Here is a 26984-nt window from a genome sequence, read left to right on the forward strand (position 1 = left end):
GTTTTGTTCAAATGAAAGAAACTTTTTTAATCTTCAAGTATTCCCATCATTATTGTGTTCGGACCATAACTGGAAGTTGCAGCAAAAATGCTGTTAATGAACATGCATTGAACACCTTGTCAGTTGTGCCCATGTGATGTGGGTATTGCAATTAATAGACAAGTTGGTTGTTTGGTTTATGAGGTTTAACGCCCCAAAGCGAATCAGGCTACGAGGGGCGTCGTAGTCGAGGGCTGCGGTAATGTCGACCACCAGTGGTTTCGCACAGCACACGGACCTTTAGCATTTTGCCACCATCAAAATTAAATCACCGCAGCTGGGATCGAAGCGGCGTCTAATGGAATCTATTGAATTTCAACGTTACACACACAGATTAGTTTTTGCTATGTGCAAGTTGTATTTAATGTCTGTACTAGGAAGGGTAGCTTTCTAAAGCCACAGATGGGCTTGTAGGGCATCGTAAACATCCATTAGAATCAATGTTTTTGTACAGTGATCACACAATGGCAGCGTATCTATGACTGCAAATGTTTAAATCAAGCGTAGTATCTTGAAGCTTATTAAAAATAGATCATATGTAAAATTACCTTCCAACTTCTCAGAAGTACCACATTCGTGGAGAAATGCAATCGAAAATTGCCAAAATGCCTAGGAAAAGAAATTTTGGCAGCCAAGAAAGGAAAAGGAGCACTTTATGCGAGGACTGTGGAAGGATGAGTTGCACCCAATTGTGGAAAACGATGAACCCTAAGAAATGATATGTGAAGGTGTTGCAATTCACATTTCGTGCATACTGGGCTGCCTTGCATTACGACAACTTGTCCAGGTTGACTGCCACAAGTCAAGGAAAACCCCTGATACATACAACCGCAGCTTTCTGTTAGACATTTTATTTGCAACATTCGTTATCTAGCTGACAGGTTATCAATATCCCGAGGTGAATGTGAGGTGCAGGATGAAACGGGTGCCATGTCTGGATACTGGAGAAAATGTGGTGTGATGAGCCTTGGGAGCCTTCCTCTTCACGTGGCTCCAGGCAGTTTTGCGGCACATATTACGGTTGACAGTGCTTCATTCTGTAACCTAATACCACAGTTACTTGCATAATGGATGCAGTCTGTGGGAAAAAATTTGAATGGTAATTTTGGTGCATTTATTACATGCTGTAAAACTTGGTGTGGTCAATTAAACTTCCCCAAATTTTGGCGACTGAAGTAGGCAAGGCATTTATTATGCAAGTGCATCCATTATGTAAGTAAATATGGTGTACGAAAGCCTGAAACAAAAATAGAAATAAGTATCTGCATGAGTGGAACAAATTCCTAGCAACTTTGCCACAGCACCATACCTATGACTGCCAAGCAAATTCATTTATGAAGTGCTTTACTATTGTGAGGGAAGGCCATTCTCAACTAGTTCTACCACGGCAATATAAGTCCGTGTGACACATTGCACCAGCAATGTTCCGAAAAATGAGTAATACTGTTTGTCTGCTGCAGCAGTACTGTCTTTGTTAAATAAGATGAATGGTAGTTATGTGCTCCACGATAACTACATATTCTCAACTGTCCTCTAAAAGGGCAGTTCACTGTGACATCACGACATGACAAAGAGGTATGTATGCAGCATGGAGTGCCACTTGATACTGCTTTTCCTGAAGTGCACCACATTCAAACAAAAATGATAGTGAATGCAAGGCAGGTATGAACAAGCAACAGAGTGCACTAATTGCCTAAAGATGAGAAATGCTTGCTAATTGTCAAGAGGTTCTCTGTTGAGCAGCACCAGAGAAAATTTACTCACACATGCAGATTCTGAGTGGGGAATGAGGGGCCTGAAATATCTTATTTTTAAACTGTGGGGTTTATATTTGAGAGCGACACATGGGCTATGAGGGACACCATAATGGAGGTCTCCGGATTAATTTGCACCCCCTGGGGCTTTTTAACGTGCGCTGACTTTGCACAACATATTGGCATTCTTGTATTTTTCCTCCACTGAAATACAGCCGCCACGGCCAGGATCAAACCCTGGGGTAAGCAGTCTAAAGACGCCAGAGCCACTGAGGTGCCATAGCGGGATGAGTTCTCCATTCCTAGGAGGAAAATTTCGGGAAGAAAGAATGACTAGAAAGGAATTACTTGAGGCCTGTAATGTACCCTTACTGGTGCTGCTTGACATGGGATATCATTTCCCTTGTTATGACCATGCGGGCTTCAAGAAAATTAGCAAATGGCACTCCTCTTCCCTGCTGTGTTTTGAGCTTGCTACGCTGAAGAACTTTGTCAAAGCAGCCCAGCAACTACCTCACAAAATAATCCTCACCTGAAATCTGCCATCTTCAGTTGGCAGGGTCTACAAACAGCCAGCACATTCAGGTGCTACTTTCTGCATTAAATATTTTCCCTCATCAAATCTGCAAAAAACAAACACAAGCAAGGCAAGCACACAACTTGTGAAAAAGCTACATTTTCTCTAGTCAAGGACAAGTGAGCACCTGTCCCTATGACCAGTGTGGTTCAGCCTAAAATTTGGATGGCTAGTCTGGTGTAAAAATTTAGTTCTCTATAAAAAAGTTTTGCAGCCCATTCTGCTCTGCACACAAAGATACAGCAAGCTTCCTGCAATGCAAGCATGACAAGGACTATGTATTGCTGGACTGTATCAACAATGCCTAGGATTAGAATGCCTCCTTATAGTTAGTGGAGGTGCTGGCTTCCCTCAACCTGAACCCGCAGCTCTGCAGCTGTACATTGCCCCAGATGTTAGCATGGCTCAAGTCAGCAACCTGCAAGCCCGTAGCATTAAATGGAGTTGTACTCAGGATCATTGATATTGCCACTTGAATGACAAGGTAGGCTCACTATAATTCAGGGCACCAGGGTTCTTCCGTTACCTGACTGCACTTTATACAAACAGCCCGCTTTGGCCTGCTACATTAGAATTTTATAAGTTCCACCCAAATACTGTCGGGCATTGCACAAACCTTTTGCTTAAATAGTTTTTACTAAGTGAGAATGAAACATACAGTTAGGAAAGAGTTAGGCAAATACTTCAGTACATTACCAGCAATGCATTCATATGCACTTAGGCTAAGTCTTTACTGTAAGCTTGCCTATGCCACAGCAACTGGTCCATCAAAACAACAATGTGGCATTTGCTGCACTTTCCTTGGAAATTGTTCAGTGCAGTCATGCTGCGAAAATAAAATTCAGACTCTTTGAGAACAGCCATACACATCACTGGTGCTCCCTCAGTAACGGCATCTCTGGTGTCCGAGTCATCATCGGCAGCTTGTGAGCATGTCTCATGGATATTTTCAGCCAGTTTTTTTTTAAATCTTAGTTCCCTTTGTGCTGTCCAAATCATCAACAGCTTGTGAGCTGAAAACAGTGATGAAACATGCTAACACTTCATTTGCTGCACTTTCCTTGGAAAGTGTTCAGTGCAGTCATGCTGCGAAAATAAAATTCAGACTCTTTGAGAACAGCCATACACATCACTGGTGCTCCCTCAGTAACGGCATCTCTGGTGTCTGAGTCATCATCGGCAGCTTGTGAGCATGTCTCATGGACATTTTCAGCCAGTTTTTTTTTTAAATCTTAGTTCCCTTTGTGCTGTCCAAATCGTCAACAGCTTGTGAGCATGTTTCATCGCTGTTTTGAGCTAACACATCTGCTGTCCTGTGCTTTTTGACCTTAATGGCATGTTATACCTGGGCAGAAGTATTGCAACAATGTGTATTGTGAAAGTTCTGGTTAACAGAAAAGTGACAGCTGAGTTTAATTTGCACATGCTTCCTTAGACTGCATATATACTGTTACGTCTCGCCTTCGACGCGCGGTATAGCCGGCGCGGATGCAACGGACGCCGCGGCTTCGTTCATCGCGGCCGCAACGCCTCCCGCCAAGCGCGTCCAGACAGGTTTCAGTGCCACGTGTCGTCGTGCGTGCGTGTGTGTGTGTGTGCATGCTGCTGCCCACGCTTGTCAAAGCGCGGCAGCCGGGGAGAGGAGCTCCCCAACTGGGAGGCGAGGAGGTCTGACCGGCGCCGGCCTGGCTGACGCGCCCGTCACGTCTGGACATGTTCAAGCGTCGCCGTATCGGACGCCTCTTCCCAAGCCGTTCCCTCTTGCCCTCGACTCCGTGGGTATAAAGCGAGCTGCCCCGGACGCCAACGAGAGCCTTCGATTCCTTCCTTCGAGTAACGTGGTCGCCCTGACCGGCTGCTCTTTTGCGATGCCAGAATAAACAAGTTGTTCTGTTGCCAGTCGACTCATCCTTTGCCGGGACCTTCGGATGTTTCCAGCTTTGCCCCAGGCCGCCAGGCCAACGCTACCCTTGGGGCTTGCAACCCATTTGCAACAACTGGTTGCCAGCGGTGAGATCCCGACAACGGAGGCCAGCAGCGAAGATATGCGGTCAACTGTATGCTGAGCAGCACAACGACCATCCGGGAGCAGTGCAACGAGCCCTGTGTGATGACTGGTTGCCTGCAGCGGAACGACTGCGCTGAATTCTTGGCTGCAAGGTTTGGTGAGTGCGGGACTTTCTTCTTCTGAGTTTTGCCAGGCTTTTGTTAGTGTCAGAAACAGAGCTGGTAATTGTGGTTGTCGTTGCTGCCGGGTTAGTTTGCGGCAAGACAATAGTAGGCAGTAGAGAAAGCAGCATTCGGAGCAGCCATGGATTTGAAGTCGTTGCGCAAACCGAAATTGCTGGAGCTTGCAAGAGAGTTGGGTCTGGATGTCTCAGACAAACTCAGAAAACCAGAACTGCTAAGGGCTATTCTTGAGTTGGAGGCTGAGGATGACGAGCTGTCGGAATGCCTTGAGACCATTGAGGAGAGGGAACAAAAAGAAAAAGAGAAAAACGAGCGCGAACGTAAAGAGCAAAAAGAGAAAGACGAGCGCGAACGTAAAGAACAAAAAGAGAAAGAGGAGCGAGAACGTAAAGAACAAAAAGAGAAAGAGAAAGAAGAGCGCGACCGTCAACACGCTTTGGAAATGAAGCGTCTCGAGGTAGAGATGGAACGCGCTCGTAATGGAAGTCAGGCACACGGTGCAGGAGAACGGGTATCGTTCAAAATGACTGACCTGATGCGGCCGTTTAAGCTTGGAGAGGACATTGGTTTGTTCCTGGTTAACTTTGAGCGAACGTGCGAGAAGCAGGGGTTCTCTCGGGAAACGTGGCCACAGCGCTTGCTCACTTTGTTACCCGCCGAGGCGGCCGACGTAGTCGCTCGCTTGAAGAGAGAGGAGGCAGAGGATTTCGACCAAGTGAAATCGAGTCTGCTAAAAAAGTACAGGCTGTCAGCGGAGGCGTTCCGTCGGAAGTTTCGGGAAAATGAAAAAGGCAGAAATGAGTCATATACAGAGTTTGCCTACAGGCTTATGTCAAACATGCAGGAGTGGCTCAAAGAAGAGAAAGCGTTTGGTGACCACGAGAAAATTCTGCAGTGTTTCGGGCTGGAACAGTTTTATAGTCGGTTACCTGAGAACGTGCGGTACTGGGTCTTGGATAGGCCAGACGTTAGTACAGTGGCTAAAGCCGCCGAGCTAGCCGAGGAGTTTGTGACGCGTTGTGCTCGCGGAGCTAAGGACGGTCAAAAGGGTGAATTTGGCTCCAAGTCTGAGAGGCCGAAGTTCACACCCATGAGAGCAAGGGGGGACACGCGTAGTGCGGATGCGAGTGAAAGCAGTCCGACCGAACGTAAGGAGACGGCGGCAGCCGAAGCCGAACGCAGAAAGCGGTTCGAGGCGAGGCAAGCGCGCGTGTGTTATACGTGCCAGAAGCCGGGTCACTTTTCGGCGCAGTGTCCAGAAACAAAAAGAGAAGTCGTGTGTTTGTCATTATGTAGCACTGACGAGAACATGAAGCTTCTCGAGCCTTACATGCGAGACTTCCTCGTGAACGGGAAAGAGTGCCGAGTGCTTCGTGATTCCGCAGCTACAATGGATGTAGTTCACCCCTCTTACGTAGAACCCGATATGTTCACGGGCGAGTGCGCATGGATCAAGCAAGCCTTGGAAGCTCATAGCGTGTGTCTGCCCGTAGCAAAAGTGCTTATTGAAGGACCTTTCGGAGCACTTGAGACGGAGGCCGTAGTGTCATCTAGGCTGCCCCCCCAGTACCCGTATCTTTTTTCGAACAGGTCCGATCACCTCCTGCGCGAGAAGGGTCTTTTGTTTGGTGAGGCTAGCGTTCAGGCCTTAACCAGATCGAGAGTTCGGGAGCTCGCTGCAAAGGCGGTAGTTGCGGGGCCGACGTTGTCGAACAATGAGAAAGGGTCGGAGGCGCAGCAAGCTGATATTCCGAGCACGTCAGAAATGGATAAAATTGAGCCTGTAGCGTTGAAGGCACCAGGTACTGGAGATGAAATGCGCGACACGGGAAAGTTAGAAGAGCTTCCGGTCGAGCTTCCGGGACTAGGCTCAGTGACGAACAGGGAAGACACTGATCAGGTCATTAGTGACTTAATCATTAAAGCACCGCTGTCAGCTGAGCAGAGAACCGAACTACACCAACTCTTACAAGAGTTTCAAGGTCAGTTCTCTGAGAGGCCTGGTAGGACTTCTGTCCTTACTCATGATATAGAACTTACCTCGCCAGAGCCAGTACGATCCAAGGCGTACCGGGTGTCACCCCGCCAGCGCGATATTATGGAGGCTGAGGTAAAGAAAATGCTACAGCTCGGTGTTATTGAGGCGGGTGAGAGTGATTATACCTCCCCTTTGATTTTAGTTGAGGTACCGGGCAAGGAACCTCGTCCTTGCGTCGACTACCGCAGGCTTAATTCCATTACTAAGGATCAAATTTATCCGATCCCTAACATCGAGGAGCGCCTTGAGAAAGTTAGTAGCGCTTAGTTTATTTCCACCCTAGATCTTGTCAGGGGTTATTGGCAGGTTCCACTTACAGAAGAGGCTAGTAGGTATGCGGCGTTCATTTCACCAATGGGAACATTCCGTCCTAAAGTTTTGAGTTTTGGTTTGAAGAACGCGCCATACTGCTTTTCAAGCCTCATGGACAAAGTGTTGCGAGGACAGGAAGAATTCGCATTACCGTATTTAGACGACGTAGCGATATTCTCCGCATCCTGGTCTGAGCATATGGCACACTTGCGGGCAGTGCTAACCCGCCTGCGCGAAGCGGGCTTGACAGTCAAAGCTCCCAAGTGCCAATTAGCACAGGCCGAGGTTGTATACCTCGGTCACGTGATTGGACAGGGTCGTCGCCGCCCCTCTGAAATAAAGGTGGCCGCTGTGCGAGACTTCCCGCAACCGCGCACGAAGACCGATATTCGGTCGTTCTTAGGTGTCGCCGGCTACTATCAGAGGTACATCCCCAGGTACTCCGATATCGCGGCTCCCCTGACGGATGCTCTAAGAAAAACAGAGCCCCAAACAGTCGTCTGGAGCGAGACAAAGGAGAGAGCTTTTAGCGCCCTAAAGAGCGCCCTAACAAGCCAGCCTGTGCTACGATCGCCAGACTATACCAAAGGGTTCGTTGTTCAGTGCGATGCTAGTGAGCGAGGCATGGGCGTTGTACTGTGCCAAAGGGACAATGGAGAAGTGGAACACCCCGTCCTGTATGCTAGTCGTAAGCTGACCTGTCGTGAGCAGGCGTACAGCGCCACCGAGAAAGAGTGTGCGTGTCTCGTGTGGGCCGTTCAGAAATTGTCATGCTACCTAGCCGGCTCGAGGTTTATCATTGAGACGGATCACTGCCCTCTCCAATGGCTGCAGACCATATCTCCCAAAAATGGCCGCCTCCTGCGCTGGAGCCTCGCTTTGCAACAATATTCCTTTGAGGTGCGTTACAAAAAGGGGTCTCAACGGTAACGCCGATGGCTTAAGTCGAAGCCCCTAACGTAGGAATCCGCCTCAAAGTTGTTGGTTACTGATGTTTTCTTCCTGAGGCAGGATTTTTAACATATTGCTTTTGTTTAGTGTTTCAAAGTGATTATGTGCTTTCTAGTGCAATTTTCAAATTTGTGGACGCGTTCTGAGTGCTGCTTGACTACTGTAAGGAACTAGGCAGTAGTATAAAAGGGGAAAGAGCCTGGCAGAGCTTAGTGAGGGTTGTCTCGTGCTTGCTGACTGAGCGGTTGCGTTTCGGCGTAGTTCTAACGCTTGCTGGGAACGAGCACAAAAATGGCAACTCTCCTGAAGTGACTTTGCAGTGCCCTGTGTGATCCTGAACCTGAGAACGAGGCCTTCTCTGTGCGCTGCGCTCAAGCAACGTCGAGGGACGACCGGTTTCGTTTACGAGCATCATCGAGCGACATCCCTCTGGACAGCGGATGCAGTCCCCTGACCATCGGGATCTCCTTCTCCCTGCGGGGCGGTCTGTTACGTCTCGCCTTCGACGCGCGGTATAGCCGGCGCGGATGCAACGGACGCCGCGGCTTCGTTCATCGCGGCCGCAACGCCTCCCGCCAAGCGCGTCCAGACAGGTTTCAGTGCCACGTGTCGTCGTGCGTGCGTGTGTGTGTGTGTGCATGCTGCTGCCCACGCTTGTCAAAGCGCGGCAGCCGGGGAGAGGAGCTCCCCAACTGGGAGGCGAGGAGGTCTGACCGGCGCCGGCCTGGCTGACGCGCCCGTCACGTCTGGACATGTTCAAGCGTCGCCGTATCGGACGCCTCTTCCCAAGCCGTTCCCTCTTGCCCTCGACTCCGTGGGTATAAAGCGAGCTGCCCCGGACGCCAACGAGAGCCTTCGATTCCTTCCTTCGAGTAACGTGGTCGCCCTGACCGGCTGCTCTTTTGCGATGCCAGAATAAACAAGTTGTTCTGTTGCCAGTCGACTCATCCTTTGCCGGGACCTTCGGATGTTTCCAGCTTTGCCCCAGGCCGCCAGGCCAACGCTACCCTTGGGGCTTGCAACCCAAATGCAACAATACGCAACCAAAAGACTGTTTTCTCACTTCAACATATTCTAGAATTTAACTGGGCTTGCATTGAGAGCTTGCTATATACTTTATGTCAGCTCCACCTGTGGCACTGTTGGAGATGCCTCTCATGCTCTTCAACACACACACCATCCAAGCCACTGCCACACCGCTGTACACTGTGTTACACATCTATGTACACTCCATGCACACACTTACCAGCAGCACACGTGACAAGGTTGGAGGTGCCTCTCGCGCTCTAACGCACACACCATCCAAGCCACCGCCACGTGGCTGCACACCATACCACACATCTATGTACACTCCATGCACACACTTACCAGCAGCACACGTGACAAGGTTGGAGGTGCCTCTCTCTCACACACCATCCAAGCCACCGCCACGTGGCTGCACACCATACCACACATCTATGTACACTCCATGCACACATACTTACCAGCAGCACACGTGACAAGGTTGGAAATGCCTCTCGCGCTCTAACGCACACACCATCCAAGCCACTGCCACATGGCTGCACACCATACCACATCTATGTACAAGTGCAGGCAGTACAAAAAGGAACATGTGGTCAAGAACAGTTATTCCAATTTATCAATTCAGTGAGCACTGCTGTTCCGCTTTTCATGGAAGACAACTGAAAAGCATGACATACTTGTTTTTTTAAGACATGTTGGGTAAAGCACTGGCTCGCTTTGGGGCATGCTTACGTGTTCCCTTTCATAATGGTTGCACTTGTATGTTACACAAGCAACAGCACAAATTAAGTTCGAGATGCCTCTTATGTTATAACAGATGCACTATCTATGACTTCCCTTATTTATGCTTGCTATTTACTGTTTTCAGTCAATGCACTCCATGAACATTTTGCTACACAGGGATAAACTGCACATTTCTCAGCTTTGGACAAAGTTCAATCCGCAAGGAAGCATTATTTTACTTTTTTACTTTACAGTAATCGTGGTCATTTCCGGTATGAATAATCAAGACTTCTTCGTCCAGTCTATGAGAGAGAAGCTGCCGTTTTACTGTTTCCTGCTGCAGCATAGTGTGAGGACGGCCCAATGCAGGCTTGATTTTGCCATATTTCAGTGCTCCATACCGCGGCTGCTTTTCAACGTTCTTATTTGCAGGCACCAGCCGTGGTTTTTTTCTGTTGGCTGCTTTGCGGTTGCAAGGCTATGCTTTGCAGCAAACTTTGTCAGGTCTTCGTCTATCATCTTTTGCTCCTCGGCAGTTTTCTCTGGAAGCTGGTTAATCAGCATTTGGAAGGTAGACCCAGCTTTCAATTTCAGCACATTAGTTCTTTCTGGTGATATTTTTAGTGTGGAGCCTTGCTGAGTGCTCTGCATAATATGTTGAGCACTGGCCATTAAGGAGCCTGCATCATCGATAGCATAGTCTTGGATGCCATCTTTGGAAGGACAATTGGAACAGGTGGCCTGGCTGCTCTGCAACTTGCGCGACTGCAGCTCCATTAAAGCAACAGCATGCATGTGCTTGCCCATGTGCGCATGCATTGCATGGTCAACACATGTGCATGTGAACATGTTGTGGCAAGCCTCACACTGCTTGCAATGAAGCTCACAGCCACTGCATGATTTGCTAGTCCTTTGCACTGTGTGCTTGAAGTTCACCAAGCTTTGTGACTTTACATGCCACTGGCCATCTCCCACTCTCTCAGTACTGGTCTTACAAAGCTCAATCCCCACTTTATGCCTCCCAAATAGGGCAGATTTGCGGTGGTCTGCTCCTCCTTTCATAAGTGCAATAGCCCTGTTGTAAAGCTTGTCAGACGTCAAATAAAAAAGTACTTTGATTAATTTATCCAGTCGCCCATTTATCTTGCCACCAAAGTGAGAGTACTTCAGTGTCTTGTGCATTGACTCCAAGTGATTATTTGTTGTCAATCCAATGTACTGCCGATAGCAGTAAGCCCACTGACATGCCCTCTTTGCGTATGTTTTTTCAAAATATCTGATGAAGCCATCCAGCTCTTCCAGCTCCTTTGGAGCAAGGCGATTAAGCTGCTGCTCTTTGGAATAAATGCTAAGAAACGCAGGGAGCAACTGTTGAAACTCTGTCTCATCTGTGCACTTCATCAGAGTGTGTAGCATGTCCCTTATTGTATCCCTGCAGTCCTTGTTTGTGACCGTATTCAGGCGCGCGCCCCAGTTGTGCAGCACGTGCCAGCTGCAAAGCAGTCGACTCTTCAGGGTACCCATCACCTGCTCCCATGCATTGCCATAAACAGGGGCATCATCAGACATAAATGCCTGACACTGTACTGTGTTTGTTTTTTCTTTGATGGCCTCGAAAAACCTCACCATGGTGCCCATGCTCACCCTTTTTGAAATCACATAGGCACACGGGATACCAGATCCGTCTTCAGAAATTGTGAGCAGGGTTGTCAGTTGAAATTTGTACTTATTTGTGCCATGGGTGGAGTCAATGCACAGTTTCTCTGTCCCCAATTTAGAAAGTAACTCTCGTTGTGGGAATGTCATTAACGCTAGCTCAAAGTCACCATCATGACTGTTGGGGTCACCCTTCTTCATGCAATACAACAGTGGTGACTCGTTTTCCGCCCTCATTTCTTCGACCCATAAGTCAACACTTTTAAAATTGTCTGGATCTCTCTGCTCTTCTTTGCCAATCCTAAACTTATCTGCAATGTTGCGGAGGTCCTTAGTGGTCACAAGTTGCATCCGTGGGCTTGATCCACTTGTGCCTGCTCGGATGTTGTGCACAACGGTTTTTGCGGGCACTCCTTCTGCTAACCGACCTGAAAATTGTACAGAAAAAAAAACTGTTAGCATCTCTGGTACATTTTCTTACTGCCATGTAACAAAGTGACAGATACTTCTTGTCAGATTCCTTTGTCTTCAGCCTTGTTCCTTTTTTACAGATGACACAAATTACATCATAACTTTAATTTCACTTTTGTGGCACTGCACAGCACACGACAAAATGCGTTTCACAGCCAGATGGTATTCATTTTATGTGCTTGAGTGTTTAACCATGCATAGAATGCAAAACAAGAAAGTTATATACAGCCTGTTATAAATGCAGGATATAAAAGCTCTGAAAATGTGGACAAGAAAAGAACAAGGACATCTGGTTCTCATTCAGTCCTGTTTCATTCTACATATTCAGAAAGTGCACCAATTGACCTGACTGCACCTTTAAAGGAGTAGACAAACAAAATTTCTGAATGCGTTCTTTGTTTCTTTGGACTGGAGCACAATACTGTGCATGAGGCGCAATGTAAAATCCTGAATAATTTCTAAGTGAATATTTTTCTCAAGCTGTTTCGGCTTCAGCAACCGAATGACTGCTGCTAAGTAAGAGACTATTTAAGGGTGTGCAAGTTATGCATAAACTGCAATATAATCTGCTTGTTCTTTTTTTTGTGATTTGAACTCTTGTCCAGGCTTGTGTTTAGTGGTTTTTGAGGAATAGAAATGGCACTGTGGGCACCTGAACGTGCCATGAGGGAAGGCAGGAACGTGGGAGTGAACGAAGCAAGGGAAAGCCGTAGTGGAGGGCTCCGCAATAATTCCAACCATCTTGGAATCTTTGGGCACTGACAATGTGCAGCACATGGGCACCTCTTGCATTTCGCCTCCATCGAAACGCAGCTGTTGCGGCCGCATTCGAACCCGGGTATTCCGGCTCAGTAGCATTCAAACCACTGAACCACTTCAGCGGGTTAGGCTTGCATAACAAATGCTGCGAATTAAAACGACGAAAGCAGTGACCATCAAATCATCTGTGACGTCACAGCCACCGTTCAGCTGTTGAAACCGTAACAGCATAAGAGAAAAACATTCAGTTATTGTCGCTTGTGGGCACAATTCACATGGTTGTCAATATCTTCTCATGTGCTGTGCATCGTTGCAAAGACTGAACGTACAGTTAAAATTTGGTATCTCTACTGCTTTAATGCAGCCTGTTATAAGTCCTCTAAACGGCTTATTAACATGGGTTCACGAAACAAAAATTTTCTGCACGTAGTACAAAATTTGGAGAGGATAGAAATGCAGTTATGGTCACGCAAAGTAATACATGAAAAAACAAAACCTTTCTCTGATACCATAATAACCTTTAACTATTTATGTGGCAACAGCGGACACTGGTGTCTCCCACCTGCACAACTTTACAATTTGTGTATAGCTTGTGAGATGGCCATTGCCACTCTAGGACCGGAAATTCCTCATATGAACACTGCACTGAACTATAAATGTATTATTTTTCTTTTGTGTCATGGTGAAAGCAATATCAGCAGTTAAACTTCGTGCTCATTTCTGACGAGTGATGTTTCCAGCTGGCATTTTTTGGAAGCGACACAATCTTGATCCGGGCTTCCAAGAACATTTTTGTTATATTCCGCATGTCAACAGGAATGTCGGGACCCTGTTTGTGAGTGGATTTCGTAACTGGATGCACACTACTCTGTTTTATGTTTGAAAGTGTGGGCGTCAGTGAGGAATCATTACGATTAGCAATGACTCTGTTCCAGGCATACATTTTTAATGCAACGAAACTCTGCAGCGGCGTTAACCAGCAGTGATCCCAAAAATCCCAGATGATCTCTCTGTGACATCAAATAAAAATAAAATTTCGAAGGTGCAGGGAATTGAGCCCAGGACTTCCAGATTGCAAAGCGAGCGGGGAACCCACAGGCCACAAAACCATGTTGCGTCTGGGCGAGCAGAGGTGAACCAAGTTTATGCGTTACCTTACAAATGTATGCTAATGAGTAGGTGTGTAAATAGAAAGAGAAAAATTTGAAATGAAAAGGAACTGAAATAAAAATGCTTTCACACTCATGTAAGTAGTTTAAGCGCCCTTAGTAATTTTTCTTGGTATTGCATTCACCTAGTGACCTAACAGGTTTTCATTGTTCATAGTTAAGGGGGATGCGATAACTGAGAACACCTTAGAACTGTTCTTCAGCTTTCTAGACGATTAAAAGCAAGGCACTGATTGATTTGGGCAGTGGTTTTCGAGCACCCTCCACTTTGGTTCTCACGGAGACATTAGATTGTGCAAAGCCAACACCAAAGGAAGCTGCAGGATCTCTAAATGCATGCTCAACCAGTTGGCGATGGTAGGGAAAATGACAATGGGATGGGCTGCTGTAAAGCTTACTGACATTCCTGCGAGCATTAGTAATGAAGTGACAACACAGTGAAATAGTCCGAATTAATGAAAGTTCACTGCAGACGAACCTGTCTTGTGAGAAAAAACATGCCCCTTATACAACCGTTAGCCTGGTAGCGTTGTTGCTCTTATCAGAACAAAATGCCTACGCTTTCGACAGGCGGCCAAAATGGGGGCTAGCATTTAATTTTTTATTTGGCTCTTGATGCTGCAATTGTCATTCAAGACGCATTTCATGGAGCTCAAGCCAAATTCTTGTGGCTGAAGTTTAATGTCAGCCGACTGAGAGACAAACCTAGGATAGTCAATGAAACCAGCAGAAAAAAATTGGCGGTGGTTTAGCTCTGGTTAAACCTGGTGTGACGCGATAGCTACAGCTGGCCGAGTGGAACTCGCTTAGTCGAATTGCAAAGTCAGTCTTTCGCCGCTCTGTTTTGCTGGGCGTTTCATCTTCACCTTCGTCCCACTTGACATGACGCATGCGCACAAATGTTGCAGCTCGGTTTCGCCTGCTCTGCACCATGTGGCTGGTCACGTGACGAACCACGTGGCCATGCTGCGGTGGCCATGGTCACGTGCCACCACCACGCTAAAGGCTCGAAATGCTACCGTAATGTAGCTATCGCTACAAAAGAAAACAGACACTGCAGTGGTTCAGTTCTAGAAGGCATTCCTAATCATGTTCAATTCGAAAGACTGGACCACTTCCACAAAGCATCTCTAAACTAAACAGCATGAAGTTCGTACGCGCAATGCGCCTGCAATGTGCCATTGTGGATCAATTGTTTTTCACCTTTCCATGCGACCAAGCAAGCTCAAGTGTATTGCACTATAGTCAGATACAGCTCAAGAACAAAGTGGCGCATGGTCCTCAAAGAAGACCCTCCATTCAATGGTATCAGCTGATTTTCATGACCCAGCAGTTAAGCCGCAACTAATCCCCGTTCATCTGCCACCATCCTGCAATGCTACTCCTTAGGATTAACGTGACATCATAAGAATTGGTCGACACCACTGCCTAGAAGGCTTCCTTTGAGGGGCATTGGTCACTTGGTTCTTAAGTTGTATCCTACTATAACTTATTCTGCCCCCTCGTTTTGTGGGACATACCTTTTCCCACTTTACAATAGGTGTTTTCATGTGTCGTACCACCTCTTTTGTGCCATGAGTGCATTGCAGGAGAATGAAAATTCATTGTAATGATCACTCTTCAGTTCAATGAACAAATTATTTCCCTAAATTTCTAGTAATGCACTTTTTTCTCACATCATATGAAGGGTTGATAGAGTGTAGCCTCTAAATGTTTTTACATTCTGGTACAGTGAACACTGCATGCACAAACGCTTTGTACAAGAGGAGTGGCTAACCTGCAAGCACTCTGGCCTCATCCTGGGACAGCCTCTGGTGGCAGACTTCATTGAAGTGTCCGTAGTGTTTCTTTTGAAACACTACATATACTTTGCTGTCTTTCTCCGTGACCTCTAGAGTTGCAAAGCAATGCTTGCCAATTCTGCAGCTTCCTTGCCCCTTTTTCTGCCTTTGGCGCTGTTCTATAGGAAGCTCTTTGTGCGTGCCGGAACGGTGGCAATGCAGGTAGCGTTTGAAAACGCTTGATGCGCTTTCTTTCCTTCCTGTTGAAGCTATGAAATGACAGCCAGTTCTGCTTTCTTCTCCATCTTTCCAGGTGCAAAATTCTGAAATGGAAAAATTATAAACATAACTAAGCACTCCACACAGTAGAAGTTAATTATTGGTGCAAGAGCACTATTCTGATGCGTAAACACCCGAGCAAGATTTTGTGAAGTATGTGGGTCTGTACCAAGAGCATAGCAACGGCAACATAGCAACCACAGTGTCATAGCAGCATTACAGCATAGTTATGACGTGATCAAAGTCCATGACTAAAAAAGTAAAAGAAAAAACAGGCCTGAACATACATGTGCTTCATTTTGATAAAAATGTACACAATGACAGTGCATGAAAAACGGCATAAGGCAACATTAGAAAGCCAACAGTGAAGTAACAATACAAGGCAACGTTCATGCAATTCTGCTTTTGCATGTTTATAGAATTTTGGCAAAAATTCTGTTTTTTTTTGTGCATCACACCACTTTCATTTTTTTGAAAGGCAAGTGCAAAGTGAAGTTTGCTCTTTTTACATAGACTAATGAAAAATGCAAGCACTATGGATTGGGAACACGGGCAATACTCCCGCGCTACTACTGGCGCTCTGCTTGTGCCAAGTGCACATGACAATCACGGATTTAGTTGACCATTTTTTGCCTTTTGCCAGTAGTGCAGAACTGCGTTTCCCATCTTATTTTTACTATTAAAAAATTGATCAGTCATTCACTTACGGTTTTTTCATGCTACTGGTGCATGAGCAACAATTTCTGGAGAATATTGTTTAATATACTAGGTTAACTGATTACACGAACTGCTACATAGTCTACCTCTGCAAAGCTCATTCCTGCATGGCAACCTTTTACGTGGCCCTGTCCTTGGACCACAAATTCAGGGCAGCTTTGTTGACTTCCAGAGGCTAGAATAACACTGGGCATTCCTCCTGCACACTTCTGTGTGTTGCAACTGCGATGGCTACAGCACTGCCAAGCCAGTGCATGCCGCGACAATGTCGTGTGTCCTGTATGTGTGTACCTCTGTCACATTGCGGTTGTGATGGAGATATGAAGTGCAGTTCGGTCAAGACATCGCAGGTGCAACAGAGCATAAGCAAGGCCTGTAGCACCGAGTCTTGCTGCTAGGATAGGCTGCACGAGCAGTTTTTTTTCCTGCAGTGGCTAATTTAAATATGAAAGAGAGCCCCTTATGGAGGACCTAGGATACCAAAAAAAAATCTGCAAACACACTTAAGCGAGAATGTGAAATCATTGAGTCACGGCTACGTAGCATGACTAAGCAAACTTTGTACAACCTCTGTACACATTGCATTACTTAAGTGCTGAGTCATGCTATGCTTCATAACCATTATGAGTCGCGGCTATGACTACGCATACTTTGTAAATTTCATTACGTCGCTTGTATGATGATTATCGATTTTTATGGCGCAAAGGCATCTATGGCCAAGGAGCGCCATGACACAAGGTATTTTTGACTTCTCAGGGTGGGGTCAAAGACCCCGTTTCCAAGCAGTTCACCCCAGATAAGGCGAGCACCAGGCCAGGGGAAAACTTGTACCCATGGTATCACCGGTGAGTGCCCGGCGGCACTGGGGATCGAACCCCGCACCTCCCGCATGCGAGGCGGATGCTCAACCACTTGGCCACCGCGGCGGTCATTACGTCGCTTGTAAAGTGCCGAGTCATGATACATTGCAGAATGACTGACTACAATCATGACTTCCATAGGTCATAGTACGCTGCGTTTCAAATTTGACTAAAACGCGCATGTCATCGCGAAGTTTTTATGCGCAAAACCACGTGCACGTTTCCCCGGGTGAGTGTAAGCCCGTAAATAAAAATAAAAAACGAACGGGCTTTGTATTAACACACTTCAAAAGCGCGCACTCGAACTGCAACTTTTAAAACAGTAATCGAAGCTATAACGAGCGTCCGACTGCCTCCCGCTCTGCCCCTTTGTTGTCGTGACCACTGCGTGCATGCATGCAATAGCATCGACTTCGTTTCTTACCTGTATTAGAGTCGAAGACTAGATTCTCCACTTCTTCCTCGAAGTTGTGTTCGTCCACATGGTGCCGCCGCAGGTCACGAAGAATGACAAAATGCTTCGGACACAAGTCGCACGAGAACGACCGTACCTTCATCGTCAGCGCTTCCTCGTCTTTTACATGCTGCAAAGCTCCTTCCCCGTGAACGTTCTTTACGTGTTTTCTTAAATTACTAGTGTTGGAGAACGCCTTGTCGCAAAACTTGCACCACTTCCGTTCGGAATTTTTGCCGGTGGTCGCTGAAGCAGCACCAGCGCTCACGTCCATCTGCATGCTTGAGGCGAAAGGAAATGGCGGGAGAGAGAGAGATGCACCTTGGGATATGGGCACCAATCGTACCAAGGAACGCGGCGCAAGCAAGGATTTTCGCAAAGAGTTGAAATTCTCCCTATCGGTTGAAGCACAATGCTCCCCAAAAGTCCCCACAGAGTGACGTAGCGCAGAGCAGTGACGTCTGTTTTCAGTTGGCCAATCGCAACGAGGATCATCTTCCTCTGAATAGCCGCTCCGGGCGGCGGCGGCAGCAGCAGCGGCAGCGGCGGCGGCTAGGCGGTGGCGGCGGCGGCAGCGGCGGCGGCAGCAGCAGCGGCAGCGGCGGCGGCGGCAGGGCAGCAGCGGCAGCGACGGCGGCGGCAGCAGCGGCGGTGGCGGCGGCAGCGGCAGCAGCGGCGGCGGCGGCAGCAGCAGCAGCAGCAGCAGCAGCGTCCCGTAACGGGAAAGGCTTTCTATCCGTTTTAGGATGTTCTGGTGAGGAGGGGAAGGCATGAGAGGAAACTGCCAATTTTATTGGCCGCCGCCATCTTGAATTCGAGAAACCGAAATTCAGATTCAGATTTATTCAACAACACTTGGTTGCCGAGGAGGCGAACAAAAAGGCAATCAAAAGTTGCCTGACGAAGCGTCCGCCCTCTTTACACTCTACCACTGAGCAGAGGGCAGGTTTAACCAAAGAAAAACAGATCATAACACCAAAGAGACATTGCATATAACATTATACACGAAAACATCAAAAAAAAACAAGAAAAAAACAGCACATATTCATTTAAGGTACACAATTCAGAAGTGCTGTAAAAAGTATATTCGCGAGTCAACATTGTCGCACAGAATTGCACATAAAATACAAATATCTGTATGACTGAACATAACAAAAGGCAAGAAGAGCTTAACTAGGCCGGCCAAAGTAAGGTTTTCTTCTCTAATAAAAACATGGATTTTTCTTTTTTTTAATATAGAGCAGATATGCGCAGAAAAGTAAGCCATTGCTATGTCACAAAAAGAAATGGGTTAACTTTTTGCTAAATGCTTTCGTGGAACGACTGTTGTGAATGGTTTCTATAATACCCGGGTTCTTATTTAGAAGATCAGCGATTCGATATTTTAGCGTTTGTGTACCGTAGTTCGTACGCACTAGTTCTTTTCTACAGGTCATATGCCGAATGTTATGGTCGTGGTCTTTAAAGAAGAAAGTTTGCGAGAACCCAGCCGGGTCCATTTTTGTTTGATCATATATTTTCAAAGCTACTCCTTTGTTCATGATATTCGTGATAGTTAATATCTGATGTTTTTCGAAAAGTGGGGCTGAGGGGACTCTATATGAAGAGTTTTCTATTAATCGTATGACTCGTTTTTGTAGTATAAGCAGGTTTTCCATGTTTGCTTTTGTCGTAGTTCCCCATACAAGAATTCAATATTGCAAACGAGAAAAAACTAGACCATAATACAACTGCTTTTTTAACCACATTGGTAGTAAGTTCTTTACTTTGAAGATAGTTCCGATTGATCTGGAAATAACTTTTCGTATTATTCTCTAAGTGCAGAGACCAGCTCAAATTTTCTTGAAAAATAACCCCCAGAAATTTGGGAGAGTTTACTCGTTCTAGGTGTTCCCCACGAAATTGTATAATAGGTTCTCTATTGATGGCTTTATTTCTGGGACGGAAAATAATGTACTTTGTTTTTTTAGTGTTCAAGGCTAATTGATTAATGTTAAGCCATTGTGATAGGTTGTTTAGCCAGCTGTTTGTTTGCCTTTCAAGCATTTCTAAGTCTGTTCCAGAAAAAAATACATTAGTATCGTCTGCATACAGGATTATATCTGGCGTAAGTGGAATATCGATAATGTCATTAATATAAAACAAAAACAGTAAGGGCCCTAAGATAGAGCCTTGTGGGACCCCGTATTTTATTGTTCCTAGACCTGATTTTGCTTGGTTTATCTGCACGTATTGTTGTCGACTATCTAAGTAACTTTTTATTAAGTCAAATGCAATTCCTCTGATTCCATAGTTGTATAAGTTTTCCAACAATATATTGTGTTTATCGGAATCAAACGCTTTCTTGAAGTCAAGGAAAGGTCCTATTGTATGATATTTTTGCTCAAAGTTTCTTATTATTTTATCTTCAGTATTAAGTAACGCTTTTTCAGTGGACTTGTCTTTCTGAAAGCCACATTGTTGTTCTACAATTATACCTTCTTGTTTACAAAAATTTAATAAGCGAATGTAAATAATCTGCTCCATAATTTTTGTAAAGACTAGCAAAACCGATATTGGTCGGTAATTATTTAAGTCGTTTTCGTTTCCCCCTTTAAAAATTACTGACACTTTCGCAATCTTTAGCTCATGAGGGAACACCCCAGTAGAAAGGATTAAATTACATATGTGAGAAAGCGGACTGCTGATATGCTGTGCTTCTGATTTTATTGGTTGGACCCTGAGATCATCTATTCCAGAAGATTTATTATTACTTAGCTGTCGTATAATGGCACAAATTTCTTCTAAAGTTGTAGGAACCAGGAAAATCGAGTCCCTGAATATTGATTTCATGTGTGTTTTATGCTGAATATTATTGTCTATGTTGGGATTGGCAGCCCCAGCAGCTAAAAAGTGATCATTAAGTCTGTTTGCCAGCGGGGTCCCTGTGTAGGACACACCTTCAATTGTCAATTCGGTAAGGTCCCTTCTCTCACCCTTAGACATCAAATTATTTACGGTGGTCCAAACTTTTTTGGGATTGTTGTAAATCTCAGTGAACTTGTTTTCGTAATACATGGCTCGCGAACGTTTGATAACAGAATTAAGTTTATTTCTGAATTTTTTGAACTGAGTAAGAGTATTTGGATCCCTGGTTTTGATAAATACTGCGAACATCTTGTCACGTTTCTTTATTCTTCTAACAAGGGCAGCGTTTATCCAGGGTTTCCTTGCCTTTTTTGTTTGTAGAAATTCATCGACAGGAAATGCAAGTTCGTATTGCTTTTTAACTTTGCTGATAAAGATATACGCTAGAACAGGATTGGCTGAAGAATATACTTGTTCCCAGCTTGTTTCTGCTAGTAAGTTCTGAAAAAGTGTTACATTTCTGCACAAAAATTCCTATATTTTATGGTTTTAGAGGTGGTATTTTGAGGTTTCCTAGTTTTAATGTGGTTCAGAAATAAAAATATTGGTAGTTGATCACTTATTTCATATGATAATACTCCAGCTTCTAGGTCATTCATATCATAATTTGTAAAACACAGGTCCAGTGAGGACGCAGATATTTCTGTTACTCTAGTCGGTACATGAATCAGGTTTTCACATCCGAAGCAAAGGAGGATATCCTCAAGCTTTTGTTTGTTAGGCAGAGGAGAGGCAAAATCAATATTTAAGTCTCCACATAAAACAACATGCTTGCCAACGTCCGCACAGTATTCTAGCACATTTTCAAGAAAATCCAAAAACACATGTACGGTTCCATTAGGAGGCCGGTACATGATAACAAAAATTGTGTTGACACATCCTATCACGATCGTTTCATAACTAGAATTTATAGCAGTATATTCTGTTATAACATTAAAGTTAAGATTGTTTTTATCTATATCGTAACGCCTCCGCCACGTTTCTTTGTTCAAAATACTGATGTAGATTTGTAACCTTCAAAATTAATGACGTCCTGTTCATTTGAGAACCAGGTTTCGGTAAATGCCAAGGTATCAAATTCATGACGAAAAGTTTCTAAAAGTAAATCAACAGGTTCTTTCTTATTTCTTAGACTTCGAGCGTTTAAATGAAACAAGGAAAAACTAGAGCTATTCTGAGCTTTGCAACGCCTGAAAGAATCTATGCTGTGATAGCCTAAAGTTGGAGGATGATCCAGATCTGAAAAGCAAGCCATCATTTCTAAATGGCCATCTGTTAGAGTGCATTTTGGTCATGGGTTATCGTATCAGTTCCAAGTCTTCAATGGTTGCAATGTTGATAATCTTATCGCGCGCGTTTAGCCGCACGAACAGTTTTCCATTTTGCACCCATGCAAACTTGTATTCCTTTTCGGTAGCTTTAGTTTTCATGAGTCACAGTAGCTTTTTGTTATGGGTTGTCAGGTTTTCATTAAAAAAGATTTTCGAATCTGCATCCCTTAGTTCTTTCTTTTTTGCAAGCCATTTGTCCCTGACAACGCGTGAAGCAAAACGTACAAGCACTGGAGCTACCTTGTCAACATTATTTTCATCCTTTCTTGTAGGGAGGCGGTGTATTGCTTCTACATCGGACTCGGAAAGCGAAAATTATGCCGCCATTTCGTCCCCTGACGTCATACTCGCATAGTTCCACCTCTATCCACCACATTGGACTGTGACGTCATCACTGGCACGCGGCATTAGAGGTGTGCGCCGTGTCGGTTTCTAAGAGCGGTGGTGTGGCGGTCGTTTCTAGTAGGCGGCGTAGGCTGCGCGGCGCCTGGTTTTCAACGGCGGCGGCGCAAGACCATTTTTCGATGGCGGTGGCGGCTCTGGCTGCGTGGAAAGCTAAACAACAAATTTAAAAAGCTATTTCGCTACAGTCTTTTTTTCCGCAACTGGTTTAAATTTTAGGGCTTTTCGTGCTAAGGGCTGAGAGGACAGAATACATAGGGGTGTAAGACTAAGAGAAATGCAAAAAAGTTCTGTAAATCTTTTGCGGTTTAGGCGCCATATTTAAAAAAAACGACACATATCTCAAGCGCGTATGTTCATTGTGTTTATATATTTCTTTCTCCACGAACGTGCAGAACCTATTTTGTTTTCTTCGTCGTAGTCGCAATTGTTTTCCTTTTTTTGCTATGCCTCAGTTATTTTTCCTTTGCGCAGAGTGAGTCAATTCGTCTAAAATGGCTAAGCCGGCACGGACGGACTTGACACGCGATGTGCTAACCGTACTTACACTTGTTCTAAATGTGATTGTGTTTATACATTATATAATATTTACGTAAGAAGAAACAGACCTCTTCTATGACCAACTTTTGCTTGGTTCAGGCCTTTACCTGTGAACCAATCAGTTATAACACAAACATTTCCGACTGGACAGTTTGTGAAATCTTTTGTTTTGAATATTAATCAAAATTTATTAAAAATAACTTTTCTTATAACGGCCTCTTCCCGGGATAAAAAGAAAGAATTAGAATAGTTTTTCTTGCAGCAGGTCATCATTTTTCCAGCTGAGATTTTATGAGGTGTTGGTGCCGTATTGGGACATATCGCCGATTCCATCCGCAGCCACAGTGCCCACGACCCTCAAGTCGTGATTCCGACGTTCCGAGACCATTGTTCTTTCTCGTTGAAAAGAAAAATGGTTTTGAGGAAAGGCAGTGGTGCAATAACTCTCACATATCTCGGTAGACACCCGAACCGCGCCGTAAGGGAAGGGATAAAGAAGGGAATGAAAGAAGAAAGGAAGACAGAGGTGCCGTAGTGGAAGGCACCGAAAATAATTTCTACCACGTGGGGATCTTTAACGTGCTCTGACATCGCACAGCACACGAACGCCTTTTGTGTTTTGCCTCCTTCGAAACACGGTCGGGTTCGAACCCGGGTACTCCGGCTCAGTACACCCGCGCCATGTCCCGCTTTTGAAGGTTTCGAAATCCCACGCCGCGTTATCTGGCAACGATACTAACGATATTCATGCGCAAACGAGCGGAGAGCAAGGTTGCTTTTGTTTGTTTTGTGTTGCTTCACTGCTCAACTCCTTCACGTGATTATCTGCCTCAGGCAGGGAATAATTAAATAAGATAAAACAAAATCTCAAATGCAGCTAGATCTGCGGGGAAAATATATATTTCTTATATTCGGAGCGCGCGCCGATCGCGCGGAGTGAAAACGTCGGCGGAGGCGGCGCGCCGATGCCTCGGCGCACACCTCTACGCGGCATGCGGTTGTTTCTAGAATGTTATTGTAGATGGCGCTACAAGTCTGAATGCGAGATGCGCTGCTTTCTAGTTGCAGCCAAAGATGGCGCTTTTATCTGAGGGTGGTAGGAGACCTCACGAAATCTCGAAACATGATGAGCAGTTGCTGCCACAGATCTCCCTCTGATCAAGGGTGGTAGCAAACCCTAAGAAATCACGAAACGTGATAAGTAAGAGCTAGCGCTCTTAAAATATTTCCTGCCGTGGCCGCTATCTTAACTTTGCAAGCGGTTCCAAAATTAGATTTAGAAAAAAAATTCGTAAGAATTAGAAGTTTCAATCATGAGTGTGAAACTTCTTTTGTGTAAGTAAAGACGTTGTTCAAAAATTATATAAAGAGCACTTAGGACAACAGACAAGGGAGACCAAACAACACAAGCGCTTTATATAAGTTTATATAATTTTTGAAAAATGAAAAACCAACTAGCTCAGATGTCAGTTCTGCTAAAGGCGTTGTGCTTTTATGCGCACTCAACTGAAATGAATTATTTTTACTTCTTTTTCTTTAAAAAACACAAAAAATGCCATATAAGGCGCTTTGAATTCTTTATCTAATCATAAGTTCTCAAAATTGTTATTCTATTTTTCTTGTTTTACCAGGAGGGAAAGTCAAAGTGAGCTTTATTTTCAGCATCCCTCGTCCCCTGGACCGGAGTGATGTTGAAGGGGGGGGGGGGGGGCAAAAAAAAGCCCCAGAAAAAGCTTGACAAGGCCCGCACCCCGTGCAGATGAGAGCGACGCAGTGCTGACATAAAAATGTGTGTGCAATTTAAAATAGAAATTAATGAAAATGAAATAAAATACACAAGTCCGAAAAAATTAAACTGATGGCGAGTACAATTTCACTTCATGAACGAAAAAGAAACGATATATGGAGACAACGGTTTACACTACAAAACTTCAGGAGAAATTCGTGCTCGTTTTTTGCATACTGTAATAACAAACAAAGAAAATGCCAAAGACATAACAGTGCAAGGAGCAACAAAGCAAAAAAAAAAACAGGCGTTGAAAAATGAAGCTAACAAGTTAGTTTACTAACGCAAACTGGGAGGCTATAGGCTCGTGAAAAGCAATATTATACATGAAAAAGACAGAACATTGCACAAGGCACCTTAGGAATGTGCAAGGAAATCAGAATTTAACACAGTCGGCGAGGTGTACCGCTGCACCTGACGTCCGTAATTTGTTCGCGTGAACGGTAGCTGCCACTGTTCCGAGTTCCTTGTGTCATAGACAGTGTGACGTTATTTCACAGCCGCAAGTGCCTTGAGGTAAGGGTCAATTTCCTTCATCGAGGTTTGGTAGCATGCGGCAAGCAGTGAATGCTAAAGATTACGAAGTGGGAGTGGACCTAGTTTCTCAAAAATTGGTCCGGTGTGCGCGTCGTAAGTTGCATTCGAAATGATACGCGCAACACTCTTTTGCAACTTATGCATTTTGGTTATATTCGTAACAGTTATAGCACCCCACACAAAGTAGCAATATCTCAGTGTGGAGAAAAGCGGGCAATGATAAAGCAATAACTTAAAGTTTTGCGGAAAAGAAAACGCAAGCGCGATATTTTTCCGACGCTACGAGATATTTTGGAGCAAGTCATTCGGACATAAGCGCCCCACGACATGATTTCTTCGAAAAGAACTCCGAGACTTTTGACAACGGATACCATTTCAGCGTTGGTTCCAGCAAGGCTAAGATTTAAAGGGACACTGAGGGGAACCCTATAAAATTTTTTTTGTTAGCATTATCTGATAGTTCGGCATTTCATGGCTTTGTTGACGTTTGTCCGGGAGCGAAAGATGCTTTTATTTAAAAGAAATTTGGATTCGAAGTTGAAAATTTTTTTCCCGCCGCTCCGATTCAAACTCGAGAACTCTTATGACGACACGGAGAACTCTTATGACGACACAGAACGGAGTGACGTGAAACGTGACGTAAACGGAGACTCCGTGATTTCTGACGGCTAGCGGTGCGGTCTAGCAGCTGCTGAAATGAAAGCTACCGCCGCCGCACGTTGAAGGCATCTATCGGGGGTCGCCACCGTTGCTTCGTTTACGTTTGCACAGGCGTCTTGCCAGCGTTACGATGGATCCCGTTCCCGAACCCGACGACGTAGTTATCGCAAAAACTCTGGCCTGCATTTCAGCGACCTCAGCCCCACAGAGCGTTCGATGCTTTTGAGTGAGCACGGTTAGGTTAGGCGCCGGCGGCTAGGTTCCCCCTTCCTCAGAGAGCAGCCGTCGCAAACTAAATATCATAACCCCAGTGCGGGGAGTCGCGAGGGGTGCGTTGCGCCCATCGGAGGCTGGCCGGGGCTTTGAAGCCAACGGATTGTGATTCTTTGAACGGAGCCGTTGCATGGCGCAGCACGCAGCGTCGAGGTCTCCCATGGTTGCAAGGGCGAAGTTATTTATTTTTTTGCCAGAAAAAACAAATGGGTGCTCGACGGCGGTCGCGTTTAAAGTGGGCGGCTTGAAACCAAAGCCGGCGCACGACGCTTCAACGGCTTCCGCTAGATCCAACGGGTCCACTGGATCTGGCTCTCTCGCGAACTTTCATGTACCTTCAGATATGTACTCTGATTGGATTAAAATAGCCGAGCTCGAAAAGAACAGCTCCGCCGAACTGCCGCAGCTATTGAATATAACGCGCACCTCGCCGCGGAGCCAAATTAGTCTGGACGGGTCGGCGGCGGCTGGCGCACTCGGCGCGAAATAGATACATGCTCCACTCTCCCCGCCAATGCGGTGAGAGTGCGCCGAAGCCGCCGAACGCGTCGGCGGTCAAGCGCAGTTGGAGTAATAGAGGGTCTCGCTTTGACCGACGTGACTTCGCCGTGCAGCTCGCTCGCGCGCCTCGCCGCAGCATAAACGCGCCTTAATAGAGCCTGCGCTTAACAGCTAACCAACGTATTCAGCGGCGGCATCTATGGGAGCCACTGAAACCCCCGCCCACTCACTGAATAAAAGAAAACAAGTCCGGTGCCGAGGTTCGGAATCGAACCAGGGCCTTCGGCGTTTGAC

At 45.6% G+C, this 26984-nt stretch overlaps 1 protein-coding gene and 1 long non-coding RNA gene across 3 annotated transcripts; both read right to left on the bottom strand.

Annotated features, from left to right (window-relative positions):
* Positions 1-874: 874 nt before the first annotated feature.
* Positions 875-3812, bottom strand: LOC144127879 (uncharacterized). The gene is made up of 2 exons (XR_013313601.1): positions 2326-3812; positions 875-1276 (listed from the first exon to the last, which is right to left on the bottom strand). It is a non-coding gene; the product is annotated as an uncharacterized LOC144127879 (long non-coding RNA).
* A 5813-nt stretch (positions 3813-9625) lies between these two features.
* On the bottom strand, positions 9626-18019 carry LOC144127880 (uncharacterized). 2 transcript variants are annotated; one of them, XM_077660858.1, is made up of 3 exons: positions 17724-18019; positions 15440-15766; positions 9626-11691 (listed from the first exon to the last, which is right to left on the bottom strand). In XM_077660858.1, the coding sequence occupies exons 1-3, from the start codon at positions 17854-17856 to the stop codon at positions 9995-9997; spliced, it is 2157 nt and encodes a 718-aa protein (XP_077516984.1). In that variant the 5' UTR covers positions 17857-18019; the 3' UTR covers positions 9626-9994. The 2 variants fall into 2 exon arrangements, with proteins under 2 accessions (XP_077516984.1, XP_077516985.1); XM_077660859.1 differs by lacking the exon at positions 15440-15766.
* Positions 18020-26984: the final 8965 nt, after the last annotated feature.

The sequence above is a fragment of the Amblyomma americanum genome, chromosome 4 (assembly GCF_052857255.1).
Source record: "Amblyomma americanum isolate KBUSLIRL-KWMA chromosome 4, ASM5285725v1, whole genome shotgun sequence".
NCBI classification, from domain to species: Eukaryota; Metazoa; Arthropoda; class Arachnida; order Ixodida; family Ixodidae; genus Amblyomma; species Amblyomma americanum.